Here is a 24099-nt window from a genome sequence, read left to right as displayed (position 1 = left end):
TCAGTGCCGTGCCAGGGGCTGTCCCCATGCCAGGACAGCTGTCCCCTGAGCCATGGATGAGCTGGGATCTCCTGGAACACCAGGGAGCACAGCGGAGCTGTGGGATGATGGTCCATGAACAGGAGCTGCTCTTTCTTGACGTTCTCCTCTTACCTTGGAGGACTTTGGTTGCTCTTTGTTTCTCCATCAGGAAAATCAGTGTGAGGCAGAGCCACGACTCTTGGGCATCTCCTGGTTTCCAGCTCTTGGGACAGAAAGATTTGGCAAGGCAGTGGTGGGGACTGGCACTGGGGACACTGGGTGGGCCTGTGTGACCCGCCTGGATCAGCTCCAGGAGGAGCTGCCTGGGCTGATCAATGACTTCAAAACCGGGAAACTTCTTAAAAAAAAAAATCTCTTTTCCCCTCTTTTTCCTTCCAGAAAGGGAACTCCAGGACGGGTCCTTGGCACCCGGGGGCTGCTGCCAAAATCCATCCTCCTCCTCCTCCTCCAAGGGCAGCAGGGAGCCTGCAGCTGGACAAAGCTCTCGGGGGACTCTCAGAATTGGGGCCAGCATGGGGGATTTGTGGCTGGCCAGGCTCCTGCTGGGCTGCACGGCCGTGCTGGCGGTGGCACCGGCCCGGGGACAGTACGAGGGGGACTTGCAGACAGACAGATTTGCAGCCTACGAGGAGAGACCCCCGAACAGAGTGAGGAGAAGGGGCCAGGACTCGCTGCGAGGGTGAGTTGGAGTTCTTGTCTCTTTGGTAAAGCAGATTTTAGGTGGTTAGCAGAGCACACACGGAGCTGGGCTGGCAGGATTGCCATTCCCTGAGCTTGGGAAGGAGGGGTTGGATCTGGGAGGATCCCATGGGAGCGGTGCTGGGCACTGAGCTCCTTTTGGGGTCACGGCACTTGGGGCTCACCTGCAGGGACTGGAGAGCCCCCACACCCACCTGGTGGGTGGGTTTGTCTTCCCTGGGAGGGTGGGCACAGAATTCCCAGAGAAGCTGTGGACATCCCATCCCTGGGAGTGTCCCAGGCCAGGCTGTTCAGGGCTTGGAGCAGCCTGGGACAGTGGGAGGTGGCCTTGCAGGGGTGGCACTGGATGGGCTTTAAGGTCCCTTCCATGCCAGCCCATTCCATGGGCAGTGGTGGCTGTGCCTGTCCTTCCCACGGCCCTGGGGGATGTTGTCACCTCGGGATTTGCCCCTGGGGTCCCTCTGGCTGCGCTCCAGGTGCTGGGGCTGTTCTGGGAGGGTTTTACCCCTGGGCAGGGGCCGTGCCCAGTCCCGTGGGGCAGCTCCCGCTCTCTCCCAAATTTGAGGCCATTTCCCACCTGAGGAGGGAGTCCAGGCCCAGCAGGAGAGCCCAGGCTGAGCTCGGCTCTGCTGCTCTAAGATGGTTCCTGGCCCGGGCAGATCTGGGGTTATTTTAAGTTCTTTTAAGCCTGTCTGGCTGCAGCTCCTGGGCAGCGTTCCCGTGTCCGTGGGCAGGAGCAGAGCGGGATCCACGCACGGGGCCAGGCAGTGCCAGAGGCTGGGGAATGCTGGAATGCTGCTGGAATGGGGGCACTACCCCAAAAAAGGGCCGGGTTTGGGCTGCAGCTGGAGCTGTGTGGATGGAGGCATCTCCTCCTGGAATTCCAGCCTGTGGGGATGGAGGAATCTCCTGGAATTCCAGCCTGTGGGGATGGTGGAGTCCCCTGGAATTCCAGCCTTTGGGGATGGTGGAGTCTCTTGGAATTCCAGCCTTTGGGGATGGAGGCTTCACCTCCTGGAATTCCAGCCTTTGGGGATGGAAGAATCACCTCCTGGAATTCCAGCCTTTGGGGATGGAGGAACCTTATACTGGAATTCCAAGCTGTGCAGATGGAGCAATCACCTCCTGGAATTCCAGTGTGTAGGGATGGAGGCTTCTCCTCCTGGAATTCCAGCCTGTAGGGATGGAGGAATCACCTCCTGGAATTCCAGCCTTTGGGGATGGAGGAACCTTATACTGGAATTCCAAGCTGTGCAGATGGAGCAATCACCTCCTGGAATTCCAGCCTGTAGGGATGGAGGCTTCTCCTCCTGGAATTCCAGCCTGTAGGGATGGAGGCTTCTCCTCCTGGAATTCCAGCCTTTGGGGATGGAGGAACCTTATACTGGAATTCCATCCTGTGCAGATGGAGGCTTCTCCTCCTGGAATTCCAGCCTGTAGGGATGGAGAAATCTCCTGGAATTCCAGGCTGTGGGGATGGGGGAGCCTTCTCCTGGAATTCCAGCCTGTGCAGATGGAGGCTTCTCCTCGTGGAATTCCAGCCTGCATGGCCTCCCCTCCTGCTACGATGGCCTCGGAAAAGAGGGACAATGACTGTCCAGGGATTTGGGCTTTTCCAAGCTCCCCATCTGCATCCCCTGGCATGACCCCTAAGGAATTCTGCCACGCTCATCCCTCAGATAAAACCTCCCAAATCAGATAAAACCTCCCAGATCCTTGTGGGGGTTGCAGTGGAGGATGTCCAGAGGACCCTTCCAACCCCCACCCATTCCAGGGGCTGTGATTAACTGGAGCTGCTTCTTGAAAAATCCTCTCTCCCCCAGCATTCCCAGCATTCCCAGCATTCCCAGCATTCCCACCTTCCTCCAGGGAAGCCAGGCTTGGCTCAAGGCACCCAAGTTGTTCATTCCCGAGCCCAGCTCTTGGTTTTCCATCTCCCTGCAGCCCTCCCTCAGCCTGGGATGATGCTCTGCCACATCCATTCATCCCGGGGCTGTGTGGCTGATTCCTGGCTCTTAGGAAGGACTGGGAGGAGTTGATGTGGGCATGGATAACAGGAGGAAAAGGGAGGGCAGAGAAGGAAATTAGTATTTCCATTGTTCCCAGCACCCAGAGGAAAAGGTCACTGGTGTCCAGTGGTCCTGGAGCACTCAGGGGCTGGAGTGGCCAGATCTGGTTGCAAAAATTCCTTACAGTCAAATCCCTTTGAGCTCTGGGGGGGTCTGGGAGGATCTGGAGACCAAATCCCAAAAGTGAAGGGCAGGTCCTCAAGTGAGAAGTGGCTCCTGCAGCCCCTCGTGCCCTCCCTCAGGGCAGCCAGCCCGGGTTCTGCCTTGGCTCAGTTCCCAGGGGCTCCAGGGCTGGGGTCACCCTGCTCCCTCCTTTCCCCTCCTGCCCTCTGGAGCCACTGCTGCAGGAAGAGAAACCCCCCTGGGAGCAGGGCAGGGAAATCTGTGCAGCTGGAAGTGCAGCCAGCTGAGGAATCCTTGTTCTCCTGGCCCTGGGCTGTTCCTGGTGGGGGATTCCTGGTGGGCAGCACGGGGTGGCTCCCTGGGTTTGACCATCCCCTGGGTTTGTGTCCAAAGCTCTCCCTCCCAGCCCTTCTGCTGGAAATCTCCCTCTCTGAAAGCTCTGTCCCAAGCCCTTGGGATGAGAAATGGGACAAGTTTTAAATAAATGGGCTTGGAAAGCAGCCTCAGATGGCACCAGGCAGCTCCTGCAGAGCCCAAAATCCCAGGGATTCTGCCGTGGGTCCCCCAAAATGATGCTGAACCTTTGTCTTTGGAACAATCCTGGGAAGTTTAGTTATGGATCAGAGTTGGGAGGTTGATGATCTCAGAAGTTGTTTCCAAATTTAATCATTCTGGGATCTTCCCTGACCTGGCTTTTGCTTCTTTAAGGACTCAAGATCCTTTGCTGCTGTGGGATTTCCCTTTGGGAAAAGCAGATCAGTCCCAATTGCAGGTTTGCTTCCCTCAGAGTGGCCAAAGGAATGAACCAAGGGGGAAATGTCAATAAAGGTTGGCTCAGCTGTTTAAGTCTGGGGTTGTTCCACAATGTGGGCACGTGGGTGACCTTGACAACTGCATTTTGTGGAATTATCTCTTCCCCAAAGCCACCCAGTGCACATTTAATCCCATTTATCCCTGGTGTCTGTTTAACAGCTCAGGACACCATTGCAAATATTTGCTTTGGCTTTGCCTTCCCAGCCCCCCCAGCTTTCCCTTTCAGGGAGATAAACCAGCTCCAGTCCGGGATCTCTCCTGGGCTGAGCCTTCCCTTGGCTCCAGGGCTTGCAGGGAGGGATTTGGACAGAGCTGGAATTTAAACCCAGCTGAGCTCAGCTGTGTCCCACGGGCTGGACTGGAGATTCCCTGGGCACCACCCTGGGCACTGAGGTTGCCATTCAAAAATGTGGATGTTGGGTCTGGATGGAGGAAAATGGACAAAAGTTGAGGATTTGCTGTTGGATTTGAGGGTGGAGCAGGGCAGGGTCCTGACTGTTCTCCCATGGGAAAACCTCCCCAGGGCTCCTGGGCTGGCTGCAGCTCTGCTTTATTTGTACCCCGAAAGAAATTGATTCCCCAGTGCGAGTTTTCCTTTCCCACACCTTTTATCCCAGCTCCCAGTGTTTTACAAGGTTTTCCTGCCATTCCTGGAGCATTTGATCCATGGCAGAAGTGTTTTCCTTCCCCAAAAGCCTGGGGAGGGACAGACACATCCAAGGACTCAAGGGACAGTCACCAAGATTTGGATTTTTCCCGTCCCACTGGGAATTTTTCCCTTCCCTTTGGGAATTTTGCTCCTCCCTGCTGGGTTAATGGTTGGGATGCTCTCTGAGGTGTTTTCCAGCCCTAATTCTCCTGGGATTTATCCTTGTCTGTGCCTCCTTTTCTCTCTCCATCTCCAAATTCTGTTGTTTCCCGAATGGGATGAGAAAACAGAACCCCAGCAGAAGCTCAGAGAGAGAAATGGGACTCAGGTGACTTTTTAGGGAGTTTTTTTAAACTCTGGGAGATAAAAAAATACCCAAACATTGGTTCAGTTTCTCTTAAATATCACCCACAAGTGGCACAAACCACTTCCTGTGGGTTTTGTAGAATCCTGGAGTGGTTTGGCTTGGAAGGGCCTCAAAGATCCTCCAGAATCCATCAAAACCATGGGACTGGGAGGGAGGAGTTGCTCCCAGTGACTCCAGGTGCCCAACACGAGCTGTCCCTGCTGCTGCCCCTGCTTGGAGAGTCCTTGGGAAGAGGCTCCAGCAGGTCAGGCCAAAGATTGGGTCTGTTTCTGCTGGAATTATATTTATTTACAGCTCATTCCCATCCCAGCCTCCTTCAATAAAGGGAAACACATGAAATAAATGCAAAGTGGGGATTAAAAGCAAAATAAACAAGCCTCTTATCCAGCCCTGCTTTCCCAAATAACAATTAATAAACGCACGGGGAGCAATAAATCCCAGCCCAGGCCCGGCTTTAATCCAGCCTTAAACCCATTAAAGGAGAGACAATTTCAAATGAGCCTCTCCTGAAGGCCCCAGCCCTGACAAATCCCCTTCTGAGGCAGGGCTGGGATGGGATTATTGCTTTAATGAACTCTTGGACAGTTTCCAGGAGCAGGGATGTGTGGAACAAAGAGGGGAGCAGGGCTGGGCCCTGCTGGCCCTGCCATTTCGGGGGTCCAGGGAGGGATGAAGGCTGGCTTTAGCCACAGCTCGTTATGTCAAGCCCATTCATTATGAGCTGGCCCCTGCAAGTGAGAAGATGGATGGGGAGAGGATGTTGGGAGAGGAGTTTTTGGGACCCCTGCCCCGAGGGCAGCACTCAGAGGTGGCCAAATTAATTGTGGGGGAAAGGGAACGGGAGCAGCTTCCAGCTGATTTCTGACACCTCCTCATCTTCCACTGGGGGATGGACAGGGCAATGCTGGAGCTGCAGAACAGGAGCTCAGGGATGCAGGGGGGGGTTCTCCAAAATCTCCCTCCTCCTCATCTTCCACTGGGGGATGGACAGGGCAATGCTGGAGCTGCAGAACAGGAGCTCAGGGATGCAGGGGGGGGTTCTCCAAAATCTCCCTCCTCCTCATCTTCCACTGGGGGATGGACAGGGCAATGCTGGAGCTGCAGAACAGGAGCTCAGGGATGCAGGGGGGGTTCTCCAAAATCTCCCTTCTCCTCATCTTCCACTGGGGGATGGACAGGGCAATGCTGGAGCTGCAGAACAGGAGCTCAGGGATGCAGGGGGGGAATCTCCAAAATCTCCCTCCTCCTCATCTTCCACTGGGGGATGGACAGGGCAATGCTGGAGCTGCAGAACAGGAGCTCAGGGATGCAGGGGGGGATTCTCCAAAATCTCCCTCCTCCTCATCTTCCACTGGGGGATGGACAGGGCAGTGCTGGAGCTGCAGAACAGGAGCTCAGGGATGCAGGGGGGGTTCTCCAAAATCTCCCTTCTCCTCATCTTCCACTGGGGGATGGACAGGGCAATGCTGGAGCTGCAGAACAGGAGCTCAGGGATGCAGGGGGGGTTCTCCAAAATCTCCCTGAGCTTGGCTGCCAAGGAGAGGGAAAGCCATGGGCTGGGATTTGGGGCCACGGGACACAAACGGGCCTGGACCTGACTCTGGGGGGATGTTACAGGTCAAGGATGGAGCTCCAGCACCTCTGAGTGTCCTCAGAGAGGGACACAGGTCACCTGAGTCTATCCCTGACCCTGCAGTTCCACCAGAATCTTGGGAATGAAAAAGGTTTCAAACCCACGTGGAGGTGGCACTTGGGGACATGCTGGTGACTGTGGTTGTTGAGGATCTCAAAGTCTTTCCCAGCCTCAACAATTCCATGATTCTCTGAACCAAGGTGCTCCTAAGAGGCACCAGAAGATGAAATTTCCCAGTTTTTAATTCAATCCTGGATTTCAGGCAGCCAGAACCCCTCACTGGGGGGAGCTGGCAGGGGGGGAAGAGCAATGATTGAAACACTTCAAAAACCAAATTAGCAAAAGAGCCCCAGATTTCCTTCAGGAAAGGTGCAACTGGAGCTCTGCCCCTGTGCTCCAGCCACCTCTGGAGCACATTCCTGCTTCCAGCTCCACGTCCTCCCCACGTCCCAGCCCCGTTCCCTGCGCCAGGGCTGGAATACTACGAACAACACCAGGAACAACGTGAAGGCAGCACTTGGAAACCTCTGACTCGAGACTTTTGTTCCTCAGTTTTCCTCTGGGCCCTGATTTATGTTGTGAAATGGTTGATCTTGGCCTCCTGGCCGTGGCTGGGTTCTCTTGTTTTTGGCAGGAATCGTGAGGGAGAATATTGGAATGGCAAAGGAATATCTGGCGGAGGAGCCAGAGGTTGTATGGGTTTTGTCTGGAAGTTTTAAGGGCTGTATTTGAAGTTTTGATTTATTTCAGAATTTAAGGAGGGGAAAAAAAAATGGAAGAGTTGGTAGTGCTGCATTCCAAATGAAAGTGTGAAGTAGTTCCTGGAAATCTGTTGGATTTTGAGTCTTTTTTCAAAGGAAAAGGTTCCTTGCTGGTCTGCAGGGGTTGAATTAAATGTGCACCAAGAAGGGAGATTTTCCTACCATCGCTCAGAGGAGATGTGGGAAGAACCCAATAAAGGGGGAAAAATGCTCTTATGGACAAAGCAAAGGTGTTTAACCAGATTTTAATAGATCCCCCCTTGCTGAAAAAACAGAAAATGATCAGGATTATTGGGCTTGAACCCCGAGCAGCTGGAACCCAACCCCTGCACGGCCTTTGCAAGACTTTCCTTCTGTTTTCCTTCATTCCTTTGATGAAACCGAATAAGAATAATTAAAAATATTCATTCCATCTCCCAGAGGTGAGGCCCTGGAGGAGAATTCCCAGAGCAGCTGTGGCTGCTCCATCCCTGGAAGGGTCCAAGGCTGGGTTGGAGCACCCTGGGACAGTGGGAGGTGTCCCTGCCCATGGAAGGGGTGGATTTGGATGGGGTTTAAGGTCCTTCCAGCCCAAACCAGTCTGGGATTTTATGATCCCGTGTTTCTACGTGCTGAGTTTGGAATATTTTTGTGCTGGCAGTGTCACACATCCAAATTTCTGTTGGAAGTTCTGAGCTTTGTGGCTTTTCCCCGTGGTACAGGCATTCAGCGCCTCTCACCTTTAAACCCCAGCTCGTAGAACCAAAAAGAATTGGAATTGTTGGGACTTGAACCCATTCCTAAAAGTCCTCAGGAGCAGCTTTGGAGAACCAGGGATGGGTTCCAGGTGGGAGGAATTCAGAACCCCCTTTGCAGCACCTTGTTGTTGTCCCCACACTGAACAGGGGCAGGTCTGACTTTCCCAGGGGGATTTCTGGAATTTTTCCCTTCTGAATTCCTCATCAAACACAACCAGGCCTGGGGGAGCGAGCAGAGGACTCCTCAAACTGAGAATTCTCTGAAATGAACCCCATTTTCTGGGGGGATCTGCTCAGTGCAGCAGGAGGGGTACACAAACACACCGAGGATCCCAAAGCCAGCGTTGTCTGGGATCTGTTCCCATGCCCTGACACAATCCCAAATCCCTCGAGGTGTGGGGAGGAGATACTTTCCCAAACCCACCCTGACATTTGGCACCAGATATTGTCCCCTGTGATCCCCACCGAGGCCAGGGGGGCTCCAGAGCTGTCCCCAGTCATTGTCAGAGCTGATCCCAAGGGCGCAGCAAAAATCCAGGCAGGGACCAAAACCAGAGCAAATCCTGAATTGGAGGAAAAATTTCCAGCTCGGATGGAGAGGTGGGATCATTGTCCCTGGAAAACCACAGGCTGAAGTCATCCACATTCATTTTGTTTGAGTTTCACAATGAGAGAAAGGCTGCAGGGGGAGAGGGGGTCACAAATAATCCCAAGAGAAACTTCCCTGTCTCTTCCTTAAAGAAGCTTTTGCATGGATAGCAGAAATCCCTTCTTTTGGCACTGAAAATCCTCTTTAAGCTGGAATTAGGTAAATTTTCACTGCTGAAGCAAAAGGTGGCTCTGGAAGGTTGGAAAAACCTGGAATCAGTGGCCGTTAAAAAAAAAAAAAAAGGTGAACAAGTTGGGAATTGGCTGAATCTGTTCCTGGAGAATTTTGTTTTTCCCTCAAATTTTGCTTAGGATGAGACTTGAAGACAGAAAAATCTTCCAATAAGTAAAAAGGACAGGGAAGGTGGGAACTAGGAATTCCATTCTCCCCAAACTGGAGGAGTTGGAAGTGCAGGAGAGAGAATTTCACATCTGGAATTACACAGAGAATACAGAGAGAGAAAGGAGAAATAACTAGGAAATATTGGGATGTTCCCAAAATATTGGGAAAACTGGATGGACCCCAAAGTCAGGAGATTGTGCTCGAGCAGGAGAGGGAGAAGCAGCTCCCCTGGAAGAGATTCTCAGCCTGGGCTTCCCCCTTTCCTCCCTCTCCCTCTCCAGCCTTTCCATCCAGCATCTCCCATCCCAGGGCTCTGTTCCAGTGGGTTTTTCCTCTTTTTTCCCCTTGCTTTTTCCACTTTTTTCCTCTTTTTTCCCTCTTTTTTTCATATTTTTCTCCTTTTTTCCCTCTTTTCCCCTCTATTTTTCAACCTTTTCCCCCTCTTTCCCCCTCTTTTCCTCTCTCTTTCCTTTTTCCTCTTTTTAATCTCTTTGCCCTCTCTAATTCCCCTTTTTTCCTCCTTTTTTCCCCCTTTTTTATATTTTTTCATCTTTTTCCCTCTTTCCCCCTCTTTTTTCATCTATTTTTCCTCTTTATTTCCCTTTTTACTCTCTTTTTCTCCTTTTCCTCTCTTTTTATTATTTTATTCCTCTTTTTTCCCTGTGTTTTTTTCCTCTATTCCCCCTCTTTTTTCCCTCTTTTTCACCCTCTTTTTTTTTTCTCTCTTTTCCCCCTGGTTTTTCCCAGCTCTGCGCTGGAGGCAGTGCCAGGGGCAGCGCTCCGTGCCACCCACTGAAATTCCCTCTGCCTCCCTCCCTGTCCATCGCTAATCCCGGCATTTGTTTAAGGAGCACAGAGGCGATGCCAAGCGGTTGTTTTCCCTCTGTCCTTCCTTCCTTTGGGTCACATTCACCTCATTTGCATAATTCTCATTAGCTAATGAGCCCTTTCAGAGGCACAGAAGGTGAGAAGGGACGATCCATCCATGGAAAAACGCTCCAGGACTGCGCCAGCTCTAGGAAAAGCCCCGAGGAGGCAGAGCTGAGAAAAAAAAAATCCTGGATTTTTAAATTTCACTTTTAATTCATTTATTTATGTTATAAAATTATGTCCTCATCCCTAGAAGTGTCCAAGGCCAGGTTGGAGCAGCCTGGGACAGTGGAAGGGCTCCCTGTCCCTGGCAGGAGTGGAATTCCATGAGTTTTGAGGTCCTTCCATCCCAAACCATTCTGAAATTCCATGATTTTAAGACATCCCTTTTATCCTGACCTTTCTGGTGGAACTGAGGGATCCCAGCTCATGTTTCCCAGCACTGAGGAAACTGCTGATTACTCTAATTTTATCCCAAATTTGCTGAAGATGGTTTTTTTTTTTTTTTTTTTTTGCCCCTGTTACAAACCAGCGTTGTCCTTCTGGAGTTATTGCTTTGGAATCTCATTCCCTTCTCCCCCTGGGTCATTCCTGGGACATCATTAATCCCACCCCGTTCGGAGTAGATTCTCCCCATGGTTTATTTTGCAACTCTGCTAATTTTTAGCAGATGCTCAGCAAGGTTCACTTTGGGAGGAACAATCTTGGAGTTTCACCCTCCACCTCTCAGGATCCCTGCATGAAATCCTGGGATGAATCCCCTTTGGAAAGAGGTGGTGTCTGACCCCTAATTAAAAATACTCCTCTTTGAACTCCCTTCTCTCTCAGTCCATGGGGCTGATGCCACATTCCTCTTCCTCCACTGATTTTGACCAAAACCTCCCAAAATTCTAAATAGGAGGGAATGGAGGGAAAATGTCCCACAGGGAGCTCTTCCCTGCTCTCCTGCGGAGCCTGGATTTATCCAAAGGCACTGAAACAGAAGGAAAAACCCCAAACTGTGTTTGATTTTCAGCCCAAATGTCTGCGGCTCGAGGTTCCATTCCTACTGCTGTCCCGGCTGGAAAACTCTGCCTGGAGGGAACCAGTGCATTGTCCGTGAGTATCCCTTTATCCCTGCATCCATTTCATCCAGTGATTTCCCTGCTCCCAGCCCCTGGGGAGGGAATTCCCAGCTCCCACTGCAGAGCAGGAGCAGAGCTCCTGGGAATTCCCAGCTCTGCTACTCCCGATTGAACCCAAATGGTTCCAGCTGGTCCCAGTTCTTGGATTCAGCCTTTAATCCTCTCCTCAAGTGTCTCCGTGTCCCCTGGCAGTGCCTGCTTTGGGACAGGAGGCTCCTGAGGAGGCTTTGCTCCCGAGGAAGGGATTTCCTGCTTGTTCCCAAGGAATAATTCCGTTAATTGATGGGGACGTTGCAAACCTGGCGTCACCAGAGGTGTTTCACAGCGGGAATTTGCATCTTTAAGGGGCCACGGGAGGATGGCTGAGACAAATCTCACCTGGACTGGGAGTTTTCCTTCCTGTCTGGGCTGGAGAATCCATGAACGGGCTGATTCTGTGGGATAAAGATGGAATGGGATTTCAGCTCCTTCCCACTCCTGCTCTGCCCACAGAGGTGCCCCAGCCCCTCCCTGGGTGATTCCTTGTAAATGCAGGAGAACCCGGTGGGAAGAAATGCTGATGTCCACCTCCAGTTCAGAAGCGGAATGATTTCTTTATTATAACTATGCTATAATCCATTAATATACTATTTAAAGGAGATACTAAAACTACAAACCTGCTTTTCCTAACTACCATATCTAACTCACTCACAACTCGTGACCCTCTCTGAGAGTGCAGCCACAGGTGGGTTGGATTGGCCATCAGCTCAAACAATCCTCACCAGAATCCAACCAAGCAATCACCCCAGGTAAACAGCTCTCCAAGCACATTCCACATGGGAAAAACAAGGAGCAGAAACAGAAATTGCTTTCTCTTTCATCCCTCTGTGCTCTTCTATGAAAAAATCCTGAGAGAGAGAAATGTGCCTACCACAATTCCTCTTGTGAGGGATGAACCCAGAGCCAGAGCCTCTGTGAATTCCTGTGGTGCAATCCCAGTGTAATTCCTTGTGTGCCTCCAGCAATCTGCAGGAATTCCTGCGGGGATGGATTCTGCTCCCGGCCCAACATGTGCACCTGCTCCAATGGACAGCTCTCCCCCAACTGCGGCTCAGCTGGAGGTAAGGGAACTCTCCTGGTGATCCCAGGGCTTCCGTGCTCTCCCAGAAGGGAAAGGAATCGAATCCCTGCAGTTCCACCCTGAACTGGGCAGAGCTCACAAAATATTCCATGTTTCAGAATATAATATTCTGTGTTTTGGGGTGCTTTCCCTGAGGGCTTTTCCTGCAGCAATAAATGGGATTTTGGAGCCTTTTAAGGTCGCAGATGGAGAGGGACATCCCAAGAATTAATTTTCCATCAGTGCCCAGCTGCAGAGGAGCCTTTGTGATAAAGTGACTCCTCAAAGCCACAGTCAGGGCGTGCCTGGCAGAAGGAAATTTCTGGGATCTGCTTCCCAAGAGCCACGTTGTGCCCCAGATCTCCCGGCAGATCCCCGGGAAGCAGCGGAGCCTGCAGCCTTCAGGGAGGGGAAGGTGCTGGAGCCACCAAACTCCGGGAGTCAGGGTCCATGTGGGAGCAATCAGGGAGGAATTCCAGGAATGCCGAGAGCCCTGCATCCATCTGGGCACGGCCCTGGCATTCCCGGGAGCCTGGGCTGGGTGGGAGATGGGGGGGCTCCTCTGCAGGGGCTCCTCCAATCTGGAACTCGCTGTTGGGGGCTGGATTTCTGTGGAAAAGCAGACAAATTGTGCATTCCAGAGGCAAGAAAAGCCCCATGCCTCCTCTGGAATAACAAAGAGCAGAGTTTCCTGCTTGGATTCCTACTCCAGGGAGTAAGGATGTTTTAGGAGTGCTCTGAGGGGGCTGTTTAGTTGGAGTAGTGAATGAGTAGACAAAAGCCCCACAGCTGATCCCTGGCAGAGCCACTGATCCCTTCCAGTAATTTGTAGGATTAATCCAGTCCAATCCAATCCTGGGAAAAGTTAATGAGGATGAGCTGTCATTTCTCCTTTTCCTCTCATCCTCCTTTTCCTGTCATTTCTCCTTTTCCTCTCATCCTCCTTTTCCTACAACTTTGGCCTCTGCTACCTTGGCAAATCCTGACAAAGCCTTGCAATTCCTGGTTGGAAGATGTTCTTCTGCATTCCAGATCCACAGGGGGCCCCAACAGAGCCAGGCTTGGACAATCCAAGGACCGGGCAAGCCCTGGGACAGTGTAAGGTCCCTGCCCATGGAAGGGGTGGAATGGGATGAGCTTTAAGGGCCCCTCCAGCCCAAACCTGTCTGGGATTCTCTGATAAATCAGGTGGTGATGGAACCTCAGGGATTTTGGGATCATGGCAGGACCTGGAAGGGTATTTGCCATTTGGTTGGAAATTTCTGGATGAGTATTAGGGCTCTTCCTGTGCCCAAGCCCTGAACTCCTGAATTCCTGAGCTCCACTGGAGCTTATCCCTGCAGTGTGGGGCTTGGGATGTGCCGGGAGCAGCCCAGCCATGGGGACAGCTCTGACACCCAGCCCCTCCCCAGCCCCCTCTGCCTCCCAGACGTGTTGGAATTGCTTTCCCAGGGCTTCCTGAGTGACCTGAGGGCTGTAGGGAAGTGTTTTCCAGATTGTAGCCTTTTCCCAGTTGGAGCAGCCTCGTTGTCTGATGATCCAGGCAAGGCTTTGAAGCCTCGAGCTCTGTTTCCTGAAGGATTAAACTCCCATCTAAATTTGGGCTGATCCCTGGCTGTGGAATGGGAGGAAGACGAGGAGACAGATCCAGCCCAGCTCTCCCTGCTCCCAGCATTCCCAAAAATCAGAATTCTCCCACTTGGACACTCGTGAGCCCTGCTTCTCCTGGACAGGCGCTTGGCCCCAGCTCTTCTCAGCCTGGAATTGGTGTTGGAGGAGCCTCCATCCCATAAATCCACGCCTGGAGCTGCCAGATCCCATCCCCTCCTCTCCCTGGCAGCCAGAGCCAGGCTCTCCGTGGGGTTTTTGTGTGAAATCCACTTTTCACATAATTTGCTCCAACCTCAGGCCCTTGCAGTTGGAGTGGTCACACCTCCCAGAGGAGGAATGTGTTGTTCCAGGCATTCCAGAGGGAAAGTTGTGTTTGTAACTCACTGTTGAGCCCCAAAAATCCCTCTTTGGGCCATTTTAATCCCAAATCCCTTAAAGATAGAGTGAGGAAACAGTTAAAGTCAACACTTGGTGTCCAAGGCAGGATAAAACTCCCCAATTTGTTTATTGCTATTGTTCTCCTGCCGTGCCTCAGTCACATCCAGTGGGTCATAATCCCGTGGGAAAGCTGAGCTCTCACATGGAAGAATGGAGGATTCGTGCTTTTCTTTCCAAATTCCTTAAAAAAGTCCCTCTCCCAGTAACTGGATCTTGTCAAGGAGGCCATGTTCTGTTTGCAAAAGGAGGAGAAATATCTTAAAGTTGATGATTTTCCTCCACCAAGGAAATTCCATCCCCCCCAAACTCCTCAGAGAGCTTTGATAGGGAGGAGTTTGGAAGATTAGACAGGCCAAAGTGTGAAAAGGGCTGAAAAATGGAGCAATAATGGAAAACAATGACAAAAAAGGTGGGGAAAATATTGGCCAAGTATAAAATCCTGAAAGAAAAGATTGTGACAGGGTTGTGTCAAAGACAGGGAGACGTCAGGAATTATCCATGCCCTCGTTTGAGGGAAATCCTGCAGGAAGGACAAAGCTGGAAAGGTTTGGGGTGGATTCCTTAGAGAAGTGAAAGGATGGATGCCTTCGGTTGGTTGGGATAGATCTCAGGGAAGGTTCTTCCCCCAAGAGTTCCCCAGGGAACGGGCACATTCCCAACCCTGCCAGAGCTCCAGGAGCCTTTGGAAAACACTGGGACAGGGTGGGGGTTTTTTGGGGTGTCTGGGGTGAGAAGCTGGATCCCTGATCCCTGGGAGTCCCTCCCAGCCCAGGACATCCCATGCCATGGGCACTGTCCCCTGGCACTGAAGGCAGTGCCAGCCGGGACAGGAATTCCCGGCCGGGGATCCCGGGGTGATTCCTGTTCCTGTCCCTGTCCCCAGTGCAGAGCTGCAGCGTGCGCTGCATGAACGGGGGCAGCTGCTCCGAGGAGTCCTGCCTGTGCCAGAAGGGATTCACCGGCACCTACTGCGGGCAGCGTGAGTGCGGGGATGGGAACGGGGATGGGAATGGGATGGGGACAGGGATGGGAATGGGGATGGGAATGAGAATGGGAATGGGAATGGGAATGGATCCTGCCTGTGCCAGAAGGGATTCACCGGCACCTACTGCGGGCAGCGTGAGTGCGGGGATGGGAATGGGAACGGGAACAGGGATGGGAATGGGGATGGGAAGGGGAATGTAATGGGGACAGGGATGGGAATGGGAAGGGGAATGGGAATGGGGATGGGATGGGAATGAGGATGGGAATGGGAATGGATCCTGCCTGTGCCAGAAGGGATTCACCGACACCTACTGTGGGCAGCGTGAGTGCGGGGATGGGAACGGGGATGGGAATGGGATGGGGACAGGGATGGGAATGGGGATGGGAATGGGGATGGGAATGAGGATGGGAATGGGAATGGATCCTGCCTGTGCCAGAAGGGATTCACCGACACCTACTGCAGGCAGCGTGAGTGCAGGGATGGGAATGGGAACGGGAACAGGGATGGGAATGGGGATGGGAAGGGGAATGTAATGGGGACAGGGATGGGAATGGGAAGGGGAATGGGAATGGGGATGGCATGGGAATGAGGATGGGAATGGGAATGTGAATGGATCCTGGCTGTGCCAGAAGGGATTCACAGGCACCTACTGCGGGCAGCGTGAGTGTGGGGATGGGAATGGGATGGGGATGGGATGGGGATGGGAACGGGGATGGGAAGGGGAATGGGATGGGGACAGGGATGGGAATGGGAACGGGAATGGGGATGAGAAGGGGATGGGGATGGGAATGGATCCTGCCTGTGCCAGAAGGGATTCACCGGCACCTACTGTGGGCAGCGTGAGTGCGGGGATGGGAATGGGGACAGGGATGAGAATGGGAATGGGATGGGGAAAGGGATAGGAATGGGATGGGAATGGGAATGAGAATGGGATGGGAATGGAGATGGATCCTGCCTGTGCCAGAAGGGATTCACTGGCACCTACTGCGGGCAGCGTGAGTGCAGGAACGGGGATGGGGATGGGAATGGGGATGGGGAATGGGAATGGGATGGGAATGGGAACGGGAACTGGAATGGGACTGGGAACGGGAATGGAGATAGGAAGGGGAATGGGAATGGATCTTGCCTGTGCCAGAAGGGATTCACCAGCACCTACTGCAGGCAGAGTGAGTGCAGGAACGGGGACGGGGATGGGTGTGGGAATGGGAATGGGAGTGGGAATGAGAATGGGAACGGGAGTGGGAACAGGGAAGGGCACCTGGGACGCTCCAACATCAGCACTGTGTTCTCCTTCCCTCGGAATCTCAACCCTTTCTCGTGACCAAAATTTTGTGTGTCAAAATACAGATATTGGATATAATTAATGGATTAATTGATTTCCCAGTGTAGTGTATAATACATTAGTATAATATAGATTTTTCGATCTATTATAATATATAAATAATAGATATGGATAGTATTGTGTATACTATATTATCTATATTTAATATATAGATAAGATATGTTATATCTTCTAATATATAATATATTCGTGATATAGAATTTAATGTATAGTATGGTCACAATATATCTCATGTATTATTATATTATAATGAGAGAATACTATTATATATAATACATGCACAATATATTATATATAATATGCACCTATGTATTATATATACAATTATACATCTCTGTAATTATATATTCTCTTACTATATTATAATGATATAATTATGTTTAATACTTTACAATTATTGTATTATTATATTATGTTATTATATCATTATAGAAATTATCAATTATATATATTGCTATATTTTATATATATATTCTACCATGTAATACATTTTAAGAAGCCTTTAGTAAGCAAATAAGCACAACATCTTTAAAGGAATCTCTTATCAATTAGATCAGTTAGAACTTCCCAAATTCCAAATCCCTGGATCCACGTGGGAACCACTCCCACTGAGGATTTTTAAAGACAAAATCCCCCAGTTCTCCCCAGACTCCCTCTCAGCTCTGCCTGATCCCTCGGTGCTGAAACTTTCCCAAAAGTTCAGCTGGAGGCAGAGGCTCCAGATGGAAAATTTCATCCAGAGCAGCAAAACCTTGGGAAAATTCTCCGGAGCAGCAGCCCGGGGCTGGGGATGGGACGTGCAGCCCTCGCTACGTGCTGCTCCCAGCTCCATCCTGCATTCCCTCTCTGGCAGGACATCCCAGCAGGCTCGGGAACGCTGCATCCCCCTGGCCCCATCCCAGCCCGGGGAGGGAGGCAGAGCCCGGGATCAGAGCCGGGAGCTGGGCACTGAGGGGGCTCCGGGTGGGGCAAGGTCCTTGGGGGTCCCTTCCCGCTCTGCAGATTCCATCAATCCGTGATTTCTACCAGGAAACGTCCTTTGGCTCCAGCCCTGAGTGCAGGGTTTCAACCCGGGGTAGCAGGGCTAAGTTTAAGTCAGGAATGTTTTAAGTCAGGAATGTTTAAGTCAGGAATGTTTTAAGTCAGGAATGTTTTAAATCAGGGATATTTTAAGTCAGGAATATCAGTTAGAACTGATATTCCTAATACAGGAACCAATATAGGAATACTTTAAGTCTGGAATACTTTAAGTCTGGAATACTTTAAGTCTGGAATACTTTAAGTCTGGAATACTTTAAGTCTGGAATACTTTAAGTCTGGAATACTTTAAGTCTGGAATACTTTAGATCAGGAATACTTTAGGTCTGGAATACTTTAGGTCTGGAATACTTTAGGTCTGGAATACTTTAGGTCAGGAATACTTTAAGTCTGGAATACTTTAAGTCTGGAATACTTTAAGCCAGTGAGTATTTTAGCTCAGGGAACACCCAAGTGCTGCTCAGACCTCAGTTCCTTGCTCTGGGCATGTGGGATTAAATCCCTGACCATTCCTTCTCCCATTCCAGCTGCTGTCATTCCCCCACACATTTCTTTTTGTGCATTTTCCTGTTTGTATCCACTCATCCCATTAAATCCCAACGCTGACCTAAGGGAACTGAGATTCCAGAGGGCAGGAAATCCTCCCCAGTGCAATAGGAGTTTATGGCCTTTGCAGAAGGGGGCTCGGGTAGGATCAGGGAACAATTTTTCCAAGGAAAAAGAACAAAAATCTCAGATTTCTCCGCGGATGCTCCGGGCGGGAGAACACGGAGCTGATATTCCAAACTCTGATACTCCAGCCACCGTGGAGGTGACATCCCAAGCTCTGCCAGCATCCTGGAGGGGGTTCTCCAGGAGCAGGAGTGATGGAATTCTCTGTTTTCCCTCGCAGCTGTGTGTGAGAGCGGCTGCCAGAACGGGGGCAGGTGCATCGGCCCCAACCGCTGCGCTTGCGTCTACGGCTTCACCGGGCCCCAGTGTGAGAGAGGTAAGGAATTCCACATGCCCTGCTCTGCCAGGCCTGAGGGAATCCAGGCTGGATTTCGCTCTCTGGGTTTAGCTCTGGAGGTTCTGGGTTTTGTTGAGTTTCTCCTGGTGCTCCGTGGGATGAGAACTCCTCGGGATGTGGCTCGGGGTGGCTTTGCTGGGTGTGTGCGGGAGCAGATTTGGGCTCTGTGGGCATGACTGAGGTTTGGCTGAGCCGGGGAATTCCTCCCTCTCCTGCTGGCTGAGATGGACACTCCCAGCTCTGATAGGATTTTTGGCAAGGCTCGGAGTGGCCAGGACCCGAAATGAAAGCGAAACACGGAGCCAATGTTTGAACTCCCAGATCTGAGATCAAAGCACCTGGAAATGCCCTGATTTTCCAGCCTCTCCCTCTCCCAGGATTGGGCTTGTTCTGTGTAAATCCATTCCCAAGGATTGGGCTGCTCTTGCCTTCCCTGGGATTTTTCCCTGTGGTTTAGAGGGTGAGACAGGAGCAGCTGCTGGGTTCTGGCAGCCCAGCCTGCAGGAATCCACCCAATTCCACAGGGCTGTGCAACATTCCCGGAGCTCCAAAAGCCTCTCCCGGAGCTCAGGGTGCAGATGAGCCCCGTTCAAGGCCTCTGCTGAAGTTTGAGCCTCACTTTTGTTGGCTGCAGAGAAGGGAAAACTCTGTAAAAGCCTCGACACGTCCACTGGAGTCACCTTGCCTTGTTCTGGTCTCCTTCTTTGTAGAATCGGGGAATTGTGGAGTGGTTTGGGTTGGAAGGGAACTTAAAACCACCCAGGAACACCTTCCACTATCCCAGACTGCTCCAGCCTGGCCTTGGATGCTTCCAGGGATGGGACATCCACAGTTTTCTGGACAATTCTCCTGTTCTGCAGCAGTTACAGAGTCTTTAAACTCTTTCCTTGCCTTTTCCCAACACGCAGGAATTGCTTTAGTTATGGAAAATGATGAGGATTTCTCCCTGGAGGGCTCTGCCCTGGGAGATTTCCCCCCCAAACCCCTGAACCTGAGCTCCAGAGCTCCTGGTGAGCTCCTCCTCACTTTTTCTCCTGAAGCACTGAGATTCCCAAATCCACCCAGGCATTGGTGGATTGAACAGAGAGCTGGAAATTCCTGAAAGAAACTTCTGGAGAAGGCTGGAAAATCCAAGTGTCCTGTGCCTGGAGAGAGGGGAAGGGGCAGGGGCTGAGCAGGGGCAGACTTTGGGGCCGTTTGTATAAAATTCTTTACATAAAGGAGCATTTTCACAAAGCCTGCAGAGATTTGGCTGAGCCAGACTTGTGTGAGAGACAAAACAAATCCTGCAGCTGTGTCCACACAGCTCCTCCCTGCCAAGACAAACAGAGCCTGCTCTGCCCGGGCTGGCAAAGGGATCCTGGGGGGGTTTGCAGCCAGGTGAGTGCCTGGGATTGACCTTCCAGGGAAAATCAGGGAGCCAGGGGACAGCTTCACTCTCCCGAGGGAAAACTCCATCCCCAGGGCTGCTGAGAGTCTCTGAGCAGCAGGATTTGTGTCCAGCAGGATTTGGGAGTCTCCATAATGAGATTCCAGCAGCAGCAGCACCTCCTGTAGCTCTCACTTCAGCGCCAGTCCTCATTCCTAAGGATTTTCCTGGAGCGGGATTCATTGCAAGCAGAGCCTGAAGCCCTTTCCCTGATAGGGAGAAAGGACAAATCTCCTCCCAGAGCCAGGGAATGTCCTGGGTTCTGCCAGATGTGGAATTCTCTGTGTTAATAACTGGAGTGAGGAGCATAAACACAAACAGAACACAAGAAATTCCACCTCAGCAGCAGCGAAAACTTCTTTTCCTGGAGGTGGCAGAGCCCTGGAAGAGCTGCTCAGGGAGTTGGGGATTCTCCCTGTCTGGAGACTCCAAACCCACCTGGTTCTTGTGTCACCTGTTCCTGGGCTGGACTGGGTGATGTCCAACCCCAGAATCCTGGGATTCTGTGAGCCCCATCCCTGACAGAAAGATCTCATCCACCCCAAATCCATCCAATTCCAGATTTATTGAAGGGCTTCACTTGAATTTACTTTGCTCTCGCCGTAACAAGAACTAATTTGAATTTTAAATTGGAATAAAGTGAATTTCTGAGCGCTGAGAGCAGCTCCAGTAAGAGGCTGCTTTGTACTAGGAGCAGAACAACCCCCCTCACACCTCATCCAGGAAATTCCCCCCTCCAGAGGGAAATACCCTCGGAGCAGGCACTCACAGAATTCCAGCATCATTTCCTCCCTCTCCCTGACATCTTCTGGGACGAGTGGCTGGGGGATATTTTGTGGAACCTGAGCTCCCATTACATCAGTGTGGGAGGAAAAGCTGCAGCCCACAAAAGCTGAGCCTGTGGCGCCAGAGGCCAAGGGCTGCTCATGGCTTTTACAGCAAAATGAAGGATTTTGATGTCATGGCTCTGATCCCACCCTCCCTCAAGTAGGAAAAAATGACTGAGTTTGATTCAGGTGATGTTTGGAGCTCCAGGGATGAGGTTTTTCATTTGGGGTTGTTTTTCCAGCCAAATGAAATCTTCCCTGTGCAGCCTGTCCCTGGGATCTAGGAGATTTTCCCTGGGATCCAGGAGATTTTTCCTGGGATCCAGGAGCTTTTCCCAGGAGCTTTTCCTTGGGATCTGGGAGCTTTTGCCAGGAGCTTTTCCTTGGGATCCAGGAGCTCTTCCCTGTGACCCAGGAGCTTTTCCTTGGGATCCAGGAGCTTTTCCTTGGGATCCAGGAGCTCTTGCCTGGGACCCAGGAGCTTTTCCTTGGGATCCAGGAGCTCTTCCCAGGAGCTTTTCCTTGGGATCCAGGAGCTTTTCCTTGGGATCCAGGAGCTTTTCCTTGGGATCCAGGAGCTCTTCCCTGTGACCCAGGAGCTTTTCCCTGGATCCAGGATCTGTGGTCTCTTCCAAGGGTCTCTGGGCAGTGCCAAGTTTCCACTTGAGTGCTTGGGAAGAGTCTGGAGCTCTGGAAGTGCCACCCCAGCCCCTCCACTGACCAACCAGGACAAGTCCTGACCCCGAGGGCTCTTCCAGGAGTTTCCAAGCCTTGTCCTGACATTTCCAGCCATTCCTCCTGCCCTGGAGCCACCAGCTCCGTGTTTCCCTGTGCTCTTTGTGCCTCCTTGAAACTCTCTGGGGTTTCATCAGGCCGAGACTTCAGCAGGAAACAGTAAAAACAGGACAGGAAAACTCAGGAAAAAAAAGTTCCCCCTTTACAATTTCCTTTGGATGTGTTTTTCCAGCTCTTGGAATGTCTGGCCTTAGAAAGAGCCCCCGCCAGCTTTCTCTTTTCTGCAGAAGTCCAAACAGTTAAACTTGAGGAATGTGGCTGTGTTTGGGTGAAGTAAGGAAATGACGAGCTGGAGAAAGTATTCCATGAGAAAGGAGCCCCTCAGGGAGACCCTCGGGCTGCTCCCCTCCCCTCCCCTAGAGCCTGAGGGGCTGAGAGAGCTCTGGGGCTGGAGAGACACGATCCAGGCTGGAAAACACCTGGAGAACAACAGGAACAATTGGAAAACACCTGGAGAACAACAGGAACAATTGGAAAACACCTGGAGAACAACAGGAACAATTGGAAAACACCTGGAGAACAACAGGAACAATTGGAAAACACCTGGAGAACAACAGGAGCAATTGATCCAGGCTGGAAAACACCTGGAGAACAAGAGGAACAATTGGGAAACACCTGGAGAACAACAGGAATAATCAATCCAGGCTGGAAAACACCTGGAGAACAACAGGAGCAATTGAAAAACACCTGGAGAACAACAGGAATAATAAATCCAGGCTGGAAAACACCTGGAGAACAACAGGAGCAATTGATCCAGGCTGAAAAACACCTGGAGATCAAGAGGAACAATTGGGAAACACCTGGAGTACAACAGGAATAATCAATCCAGGCTGGAAAACACCTGGAGAACAACAGGAATAATCAATCCAGGCTGGAAAATACCTGGAGAACATCAGGAACAATTGGAAAACACATGCAGAACAACAGGAACAATCAACCCAGGCTGGAAAACATGTCCATGGAGGGACAGGACACAGGGAATGGCTTCCCATGGACAGAGGGCAGGGTTAGGTGGGATATTGGAGAGGAATTGTTCCCTGTGAGGGTGGGAGGGGCTGGGATGGAATTCCCAGAGAGGGAATCCCTGGAAGTGTCCAAGGCCAGCCTGGGGCAGTGGGAGGTGTCCCTGCCTGTGGGACAGGAATGAGATGAGCTTTAAGGTCCCTTCCAACCCTGAGCATTCCAGGATTCCAAGGCCTCTGTGAGCAGAGAATCCATTGCTCCACTGAGCATTTGATTTTAACCTTTCTCCCCTGTGATCCCTGTCTCCCTCTGATCCCAATCCCTGTCTCTCCCAGTCTCTGTCTCTCTGATCCCAATCCCTGTCCCTCCCAATCCCTGTCACTCCCAGATTCCAGTCCTTGTCTCTCTCTGATCTCAATCCCTGTCTCTCCCTGATCCCAATCCCTGTCTCTCTCTGATCCCAATCCCTGTCCCTCCCAGTCCCTGTCTCTCTGATCCCAATCCCTGTCTCTCCCAATCCCTGTCTCTCTCTGATCCCAGTCCCTGTCTCTCTCTGATCCCAATCCCTGTCTCTCTCCCAGTCCCTGTCTCTCTCCCAGTCCCTGTCTCTCCCTGTGTCTCTCCCAATCCCTGTCTCTCCCTGATCTCAGTCCCTGTGTCTCTCTGATCCTAATCCCTGTCTCCCTCCCAATCCCTGTCTCTCTCCCAGTCTCTGTCTCTCTGATCCCAATCCCTATCCCTCCCAATCCCTGTCTCTCCCAGATCCCAGTCCTTGTCTCTCTCTGATCTCAATCCCTGTCTCTCTCTGATCCCAATCCCTGTCTCTCTCCCAGTCCCTGTCTCTCTGATCCCAATCCCTGTCCCTCCCAATCCCTGTCTCCCAGATCCCAGTCCTTGTCTCTCTCTGATCCCAATCCCTATCTCTCTCTGATCCCAATCCCTGTCCCTCCCAATCCCTGTCTCTCTCCCAGTCCCTGTCTCTCTGATCTCAATCCCTGTCTCTCTCCCAATCCCTGTCTCTCCCTGATCTCAATCCCTGTGTCTCTCTGATCCTAATCCCTGTCCCTCCCAATCCCTGTCTCTCTCCCAGTCCCTGTCTCTCTGATCTCAATCCCTGTCTCTCTCCCAGTCCCTGTCTCTCCCTGATCCCAATCCCTGTTTCTCCCTGATCCCAATCCCTGTCCCTCCCGTTGGTGGCTCAGGCTCGGTCCCAGCCGTGGCCTCCTGCCCAGTCCCAGGATTTGTGGCCCCATCCCAGCTGGAGCTCTCTGGGGATGATCCACGGGCCACTTTTGTCCTGCAGCTTTCAAGGCAAAGCCTCCATTGTTTGTTGTGAGAGGGGATTGGAGTTTTGGCAAAGGAAAAATCTCCTCTTCCTCGGCTCTGTTTGTTTGTTTTGGAGAGGAGGAATTCAGCCCCTGGAATTCCAGAGGGTGGGAGAAGAAAAAAGCTCCTCATTCCCTTCCCCTTCCCTTGTGCTGGACCTACTCCCATGATGGATTTGTGTGGCTGGGATTGTCCTTTAGATAACACAGAAAATCCTGGAATTATCCCATTTTTCCATCTCCAGGGAGCCAAATTCCCACTGGAATTGACTCGGGGACACTTTCCTGGCTCCATGGATGTTGCAGGAGTGGATGAAACTCTTTTTTCTTGTGAATATTTTCAGAAGTTCCTGATCAAGA

The 24099-nt window shown here is 51.6% G+C and overlaps 1 protein-coding gene across 1 annotated transcript in view; it reads left to right on the top strand.

Annotated features, from left to right (window-relative positions):
* The first annotated feature begins 457 nt into the window (after positions 1-457).
* Positions 458-24099, top strand: part of LOC137462947 (fibrillin-2-like) — a 76990-nt gene continuing 53348 nt past the window's right edge. Inside the window, exons 1-5 of the mRNA XM_068173802.1 lie at positions 458-721; positions 10770-10852; positions 11880-11978; positions 14910-15005; positions 18284-18379. Of these exons, the coding sequence (XP_068029903.1) occupies positions 555-721; positions 10770-10852; positions 11880-11978; positions 14910-15005; positions 18284-18379 (541 nt within the window). The 5' untranslated portion in view covers positions 458-554. The remainder of the gene's footprint in view (positions 722-10769; positions 10853-11879; positions 11979-14909; positions 15006-18283; positions 18380-24099) is intronic.

The sequence above is a fragment of the Anomalospiza imberbis genome, chromosome 27 (genome assembly GCF_031753505.1).
Source record: "Anomalospiza imberbis isolate Cuckoo-Finch-1a 21T00152 chromosome 27, ASM3175350v1, whole genome shotgun sequence".
Classification (NCBI taxonomy): domain Eukaryota; kingdom Metazoa; phylum Chordata; class Aves; order Passeriformes; family Viduidae; genus Anomalospiza; species Anomalospiza imberbis.
Note: the sequence above shows the minus strand (reverse complement) of the source record. Positions and strands in the feature narration are given on the sequence as shown.